Raw genomic sequence first — 8,391 nt, 5'->3', positions numbered from 1 at the left:
AAAAAAAAAAAAAAAAGAGAGGAAGAAGGAGAGGAAGGAAGGAATTTAGAAACCAATATTTAACAATTTTATTGGCACTCCTGACTTTACTATCCTGGGCTGTGTAGAACTCAGCAATTTTGAGGGCACAACTCTGTCCAACAGTATTAAAATCCATTTCTACAATCCCTTCTTAGTATTTAGATGTTTTCACACATGCAACTCTAAAATGGAAACTTTTTTTTTTTTTTTTTGAGACAGAGTCTTGCTGTGTCACTAGGCTGGAGTGCTGTGGTGCAATCTTGGCTCACTGTAACCTCCACCTCCTAGGTTCAAGCGATTCTCCTGCCTCAGCCTCCAAAGTAGCTGGGATTACAAGCATGCACCACCATCCCCCAGCTAATTTTTGTAGAGAGAAGGTTTCACCATGTCGGCCAGGCTGGTCTCAAATTCCTGACCTTAAGTAATCCACCTGCCTCAGCCTCCCAAAGTCCTGAGATTACAGGCATGAGCCACTGTGCCCAGCCTAAAATGGGAACATCTTAAGAGATAACAATCTTTTAAGAGAGAAGCCTCTAAAACTGTTGAAAATATAAAGAAGAAATTAAATGCTATTACAGTTGTTACAAGGTTTCCAAAGATCCAAGCCCAAAGAAATTTTATTGTCAGGGATCTGCATCCATATGGAATATTGTCTAAAACCATATTTCAAATTGAACACTTATTTCCTGGGCTCTACTTCCTCTGCATCAAAGATAACTGGCCAAATTCCACAGAGTTAAGCATAGTGCCAGGCACCCAACAGTCTAATATTTGTTGAACAAATGATTTAGCAATGACTCTACATTCTCTGCAAAGTATCCAGAAATAAAGCATTATGAATATTGGCCCACCTTGCTTTTGCAGAGGTCCTAGTTAACCGGCCCTGAATACAAAGCAAGCCTGAAGTGTTTACTCTCAGCACAAACGCTCTAAAATGAGTTGCCATCTCACCTGTTATACCTTATACTCCAAATATTTCATAAAATACAGCAGACTCAAATAATACTAAATGGTACTAGAAGTGATGCTCAACAGGATCTCACGTTTATTGAGAAGTGATTAATGGTAAAAAGAAAGGCAATGCCCTTTCCTCATTGGCTGAACAAGAAACTGAAGAAACATTCACTACACGTTTTACAGTATTTTTCTCTTCCAAAATGCATTTCTGTAAACGAGTTTTTACCACTGTTCTTAGCTTTGAAATCAAATTAATCCTGACTTAATCAGTATAATGTACAAGAACAGAACATTTCTTAGGACTCCTAGTACTTTACTTTGAGTAACAAAAGGTCAGAGAAAATGAACCACCCTTAAAGACACAACCTTGGGTAACACTGTTATATTCTCCCGGACAAAAATTCTTCATAAAAATGTTCTTCCAGTTCGGAAGGGTAAAATCAAATTCCCACTTTCTGGGGTGGATGCCCAAAACCTTCACAACTCAAGTGTTCTCCAAGTGCAAATGTCAAAATGGGAGGAGGAAAGGGTTTAAAAATTAGAGAAAACTGTATGCACTTACGGACTTAAAAATCCGAAAAACATAGTAAAAAGACAAAAAAACAAAGCATTATGCTCTGAAATCACAACCAAAGCCAAAATAAAAGGGACATTTTTCACCTAAACTACCTAGAGGGATTTTTTGTTTAGTTTTTTCTTTTTCTTTTTTTTTTTTTTTCATTTTCCAGTTAAGTCCTATGTCTTTTGTGAAATTCCAATACTTAAACTGCAAGTCTGCAATCGTCTCTGAAGTCAGTGAAATTAAGAAAAAAGTCCTAATTCTCTTGAAGGTCATTTTTTCCTCTTAGGATATGCAGATGCAACCGTTGCTGCAGTCTGTGTAGAACTGCCTTTTATTTCCCACGACCTTGACGTTCCTACAGAGGTAAGAAAAAAGGTGAAATGGTTAAAAATTATCTGAACATGCTTATGAATTTAAAAACTTCACAGAATAACAACAGAAATTTAATTATTTAGAATTATTAGAAAATTAATTATTCTAAGTAGAACATTCCCCACAAAGAAAAACTGGCTTTTACTTTGTTTTAAACACTTCAACATCTTAATGCAAAATTATTTTTGACTTGAAAATTCATTACATGCTTTCCTATTAAATTACTGTTTAGATTAATACTTAGTTGTCAGGCCCCCCAAAAATATGGGCCTGATGGAAGTAACCCAAACATACATGACTGGTCAGATAAAGCAGTATACATACATACATAGTACACTAGAGTGTTAAGAGTCAGACTGACCTAAATTCAAATCCCAAACTAGTCCCAAGGCCTTGGACATACTCATAAGCCCTCAATTTCCTTTTCTGTAAAGTGAAGATAAGTATCTCACAGGGTTATGGAGAATTAATAAGCTGACCTACAGAAAGCCCTTGGTCCACAGATGGAAAAAAAAAAAAACCCCCACACATTTGGCCTCTTTCCCTAGGGAGGTGGTAATCCAACTACAATACTTATGTTTTCCCTGAAATAAATCCCAATGCTTATTTTCTTAAGAATCACTGTTTATGCCTGGGCGTGGTGGCTCAAGCCTGTAATCCCAGCACTTTGGGAGGCAGAGGCAGGCGGATCATGAGGTCAGGAGATTGAGACCATCTTGGCTAACATGGTAAAACCCCATCTCTACTAAAAATACAAAAAATTAGCCGGGCGTGGTGGCGGGCGCCTGTAGTCCCAGCTACTCGGGAGGCTGAGGCAGGAGAATGGCGTGAACCCGGGAGGCGGAGCTTGCAGTGAGCCAAGATCACGCCACTGCACTCCAGCCTGGGCAGCAGAGCGAGACTCTGTCTCAAAAAAAAAAAAAAAAAACTACATCTTTAAATTTAATTTTTTTTTTAATTAAAGAATTTTTTTTCCACGTAAATGACTAGATTCACATGGCTATTAAATGCAAAAGCATTAAGTGGCCAGTGGCACACAGGCCTGAACTTACACACTTGCTCCCATTTTCCCTGTGGTAACTATGGCTCTGATGTCAGTATGGTTTCTACTAAAAATAGCAACTACCACTTATGGTACATGCCTGCAGTCCTAGCTATGATGATGCCACCACTGTACTCCAGCCTGGGTGGCAGAGCTGAGACCTTGTCTCTTATTTAAAAATAAAAGTTGGAGTTGATTAAAGTCAATTTTAAAAATTTTTTTATTTACCCTTACCCTCTTAGTAAGCTATAAAGTCAACAACATCTTGCTTATGTTGATTTTAAACTCACCTGGTTTTACATTTCATAATCCAGATGGATACAATTTACATAACCTCTCATGTATTACTGATCAGCATCTACTTTTGGCCTCAGGAAATCTAGACTCAGATGCATTTCTTGATTAAATCTCATTCCTCTTGCTTTTTTTACTCTTTAAGGCAGTAATTTTTGGCTCTTCTCCTTTTGTCCTTCAAGGTACAACTCAAAATCCCTTCCTTCTTTGAAACATCCATAACCACTACCGCTTTCAACGTCCTTCCCCTAAATCTACATCCACAAACTAAATTCAGTCTTGTTTTATGTAATAGTCCCAACTAGATCAAAAAGCAGAAAGCAAAGAACAGGTCTTCAACTAACTTCACTCAAAAACTGCTTACAAGTTAAGAAGTGGATAACAGGCTAAGACTGACTTAAATAAAATTCCAGCTGGGCGCGGTGGTTCACGCTTGTAATCCCAGCACTTTGGGAGGCCGAGGCGGGCGGATTATGAGGTCAGGAGATCGAGACTATCCCGGCTAACATGGTGAAACCTCATCTCTACTAAAAATACAAAAAATCAGCTGGGCATGGCGGGCACCTGTAGTCTCAGCTACTCAGGAGGCTGAAGCAGGCGAACGGCGTGAACCTGGGAGGCAGAGCTTGCAGTGAGCCGAGATAGTGCCACTGCACTCCAGCCTGGGAGACAAAGCGAGACTCCATCTCAAATAAATAAATAAATAAATAAAATGAAAATGAATAAAACAAAATTCCACCTATTATCTCTTAATGCAACCCTAGAAATACAGACAATAAATTATTTTTCCCAAATTGTAACACTGAATTAGAAACTTAGACTACAGATGTGCTTTTTCCTAAGAAACATGTTTATTATATTTAAGTTGTCGGCATGCTTAAAATTGTTAAGAAAAAATTCAAACAGTATCATGTAATTATACTTACTACAGCATTGTCTCATTCTTTAAACACCAAATTTGTTCCTCTTTATAATGTACAATTTTAAGTCTCACAAATACCTATGTTCAATACTGCTTCAAAAGTCAAACTTTCTCAATCTTAGCACAACAACACGAAGACAGCCAGGAGTGGTGGCTCACACCTGTAATCCCAACAATTTGGGAGGCCAAGGCAGATAGACTGCTTGAGGCCAGGAGTTCAAGACCAACCTGGCCAATATATGGCGACCCTGTCCCTACCAAAACAAATTATTTTAATTAGCTAGGCATGGTGGTGGCATGTGCCTGTGGTCCCAGCTACTTGGGAGGGTGAAGTGGAAGGATGGCTTAAGCCCAAAGCTGTAGTGAGCCCTGATCGCACCACTATACTCCAGCCTGGGTGACAAAATGAGACCCAATCTTTAAAAAAAAAAAAAAAAAAAGAGAGAGAGAGAGAAGGAAAAGTATAGATTGGAAACAAAGTGAGAATCCAGGGCATCAGTAGGATCCTTCTTGAAGGACCTCCCGCTGGCCAAATCTGTGATTTGAGCATTACATAATATTAATGAATGATAAGTGAACACCTATCATTGTAATACCTGAATCAAGCAAGAATTATCAATCAATGCTAGAATTAAAAGCAGACAGTTTGATGAGAAACAAGTTATTTACATAGTGTCAAACTATTTTCCCACGTATTAAAAAAAAAAAAAATTAAGTGGAGAACCTGGTGGACAATACCTTACCCAAAGTGACCAAAGTTAACTTTATCAGTAATGGCATAAACAGACATCTTGTACCTCCCAGTATGATGCACTGAGAAGGATACAACTTCACTTCAAACCAGTGAAGACTGACTAAGGAGGGCTGGGCGCAGTAGCTCACTCCTGTAATCCCAGCACTTTGGGAGGCGGAAGCTGGCAGATAGCTTGGGCACAGGAGTTCAAGACCAGCGTAGGCAACATGGCAAAGCCCGTGTCTTACATTACAAATACACACAGACACAAATTAGCTGGGTGTGGTGGCATGCACCTATAGTCCCAGCAATCTGGGAAATCACTTAAGTCCAGGGAGGTCAAGGCAGCAGTGAGCCATGATCGTGCCACTGCACTCTGCCCAGGCAACAGAATGAGACCCTGTCTCAAAACAATGAAAACAACAAATAACAACTTAGGAGACAAGAAACCATGGTCTCCAAATGTTCATGGACTGGAACCTGGACCACAAAAAAACTGCTATCAAGGACATTAAGACAACTGATAAAGTCTGAATAAGATCTGTGGGTAACAACATTGTCTCAATTAAATTTCCTGATTTTGATAAATGCACTGTGGTTATGTAACTGCATGTCTTTGTTCTGGGGAACTACACACCAAAATACCTAGGAGAGATGACATGATGTCTAGACCGTAACTCTCAAATGGCTCAGGAAAACATTATATACACACATTTTCAAAAACATTCAAATGATAAAGCAAATGTGGCAAATGAGGAACAGTAAATCTGAAATTATTTCAACGCCCAGCATGGTAGCTCACATCTGCTGCTCACACTTTGGAAGGCTGAGGCAGGGGAAGTGCTTGAGGCCAGGAGTTCAAGACCAGCCTTTAGCAACATAGTGAGACCCTGTCTCTACCGAAAAAAATAAAATAAAATAAAAAAATTTAAACTTAGCTGGATGTGGTGGTGCATGCCTATAATCCTAGCTACTTGGATTAGCTACTTGGGAGGCTGAGGTGGGAGGACAGCTTGAACCCAGGAGTCGGAGGTTACAGTGAGCTAGGATGCCACCACTACACTCCAGCCTGGCAGCCTGGGTGACAGAGGCCCTGTCTCTCAAAAAAAAATTTTTTTAATGTATTTCAAAACATAAAACTGGGAGGAAGGGAAGAAATTATTTCTTCTGCAAAAAAGGTACACTAAGTTATGTTTAACACTTAATAAAACTTCAATGCTTATATAACTACAGGCTGCATGCGGTGGCTCATGCCTGTAATCTCAGTACTTTTGAGGCCAAGGCAGGTAGATCACTTAAGGCCAGAGTTCGAGAACAGCCTGGGCAAGGTGGCAAAACTTCATCTCCACAAAAAAAAAAAATACAAAAATTACCAGCATGCTAGCACACACCTGCAGTCCCAGCTACTGGGGAGGCTGAGGCAGGAGGCTGCGGTGAGCCGAGACTGCACCACTGCTCTCCAGTCTGGGTGACAGATGAAGATGAATTTAAATCAGGCACAGAGAGCTTACACCTTATTCAGTCCCAGCTACTTGGGAGACTGAAAGCAACAGAATCATCTGAGCCCAGGAATTTGAGTCTGCAATGTACTATGATCACACCTGTGAATAGCCACTGACCTGCAGCCTAGAGAACATAGTGAGACTTCATCTTAAAAAAAAAAAAAAAAAAATTAAGGCCCGGCACAGGCGCTCACGCCTGTAATCCTAGCACTCTGGGAGGACAAGGAGGGTGGATCACCTGAGGTTGAGTTCGAGACCAGCATGGCCAACATGGCAAAACCCCATCTCTACTAGAAATAAAAAAATTGGGGCTGGACGCAGTGGCTCATGCCTGTAACCCCAGCACTTTCGGAGACCGAGGCGGGTGGATCACGAGGTCAGGAGTTCAAGATCAGCCTGGGCAACATGCTGAAACTCCATCTCTACTAAAAATGCAAAAAAAATTAGCCAGGCGTGGTGGTGGGCTCCTGTAATCCCAGCTATTCGGGAGGCTGAGGCAGAGAATTGCTTAAACCCAGGAGGCAGGGGATGCAGTGAGCCAAGATCACGTCATGCACTCCAGCCTGGGTTATAGAGCAAAACTACATCTCAAAAAAATAAAAATAAAAGTAAATAAAAATTAAAAATTGGGCCGGGCACAGTGGCTCATGCCTGTAATCTCAGCACTTTGGGAGGCAGAGGCAGGCAGATCACCTGAGGTCAGGAGTTTGAGACCAGCCTGACCAACATGAAGAAACCCCGTCTCCAGTAAAAATACAAAATTAGCCACAGTTGTGGCACATACCAGTAATTCCAGCTACTAGGGAGGCTGAGGCAGGAAAATCACTTGAACCCGGGTGGCAGAGGTTGCACTGAGCCGAGATCGCACCACTGCACTCCAGCCTGAGCAGCAGAGCGAGACTCCATCTCAAAAATAAAAAGTAAAAATAAAAAATAAAAAAGTAGCTGGGCCTGGTGGCAGGCACCTATAATCCCAGCTACTCAGGAGGCTGAGGCAGGAGAATGGCGTGAACCCGGGAGGCGGAGCTTGCAGTGAGCCAAGATCGCGCCACTGCACTCCAGCCTGGGTGACAGAGCAAGACTCTGCCTCCAAAAAAAAAAAAAAAGATATTAACTATGAATTAGGAAACTACAAATCCAGACAGATCTGGTCTGTGGCTTAAATAACCAGAAATAATATCCACACCTCTATCCACCCATCTACCTTAGCCCCTCCTCACTTTAAATCTATGATTACAAAATAGAAAACTCGGTCGGTGCAGTGGCTCACGCCTGTAATCCCAGCATTTTGGGAGGCCGAGGCAGGTGGATCACCTGAGGTTAGTAGCTCAAGACAGGCCTGGCCAACATTGTGAAACCCCATCTCTACTAAAAACACAAAAATTAGGGGAGCATGGTGGCACACGCCTGTAGTCCCAGCTACTCGGGAGGCTAAGGCAGGAGAATCAATCACTTGAACCCAGGTGAGCCAAGATCGTGCCACTGCACTCGCACCTGGCCAGCAGAGCTAGACTCTGTCTCAAAAATAAAAAAGAAAAATAAAATAAAACAGAAAATTCAGTCTCTGGAGGAAATATACAAAGAGCCATAAGGTGGCAATGTTAAAGTCTGCACATATACAATCTCTTCATATAATATACATAATATAGTAAATCTGCCTATTTGCCTTTCCTCTATTTAAGCTTAATAACCTTTCTACTTACTACTGCACTGTTCTATCCCTCCCTCTCCCTTCACTTTTAAGTGGGCCATAAAACACAACTGAGGCATATTCATATTTACTTGGATATAATTTTATTAACATTAAAATCTGGTAAATGTTTATCCCTCCCACAAAATTAAATCTACAGAGCTCTCAACTAGTTTTTCCTATGCCCCCATGAACCTTGAAAGAAACCCAAAGTTCAGCACCCCAGCTGATAATATAAAATGCTTAGACAGAGTCTCACTCTGTTGCCCAGGCTGGAGTGCAGTGGTGCGATCTCC

At 41.1% G+C, this 8,391-nt stretch overlaps 1 protein-coding gene across 1 annotated transcript in view; it reads right to left on the bottom strand.

Annotated features, from left to right (window-relative positions):
* Nucleotides 1-1,043: 1,043 nt before the first annotated feature.
* The window catches only part of YTHDF2 (YTH N(6)-methyladenosine RNA binding protein 2), a 43,956-nt gene continuing 36,608 nt past the window's right edge, over nt 1,044-8,391 (bottom strand). The window contains exon 4 of the mRNA XM_011981741.1: nt 1,044-1,895. Coding sequence (XP_011837131.1) covers nt 1,872-1,895 — 24 coding nt within the window. The 3' untranslated portion in view covers nt 1,044-1,871. The remainder of the gene's footprint in view (nt 1,896-8,391) is intronic.

The sequence above is a fragment of the Mandrillus leucophaeus genome, unplaced genomic scaffold (assembly GCF_000951045.1).
Source record: "Mandrillus leucophaeus isolate KB7577 unplaced genomic scaffold, Mleu.le_1.0 Scaffold23, whole genome shotgun sequence".
Taxonomy (NCBI): Eukaryota; Metazoa; Chordata; class Mammalia; order Primates; family Cercopithecidae; genus Mandrillus; species Mandrillus leucophaeus.
Note: the sequence above shows the minus strand (reverse complement) of the source record. Positions and strands in the feature narration are given on the sequence as shown.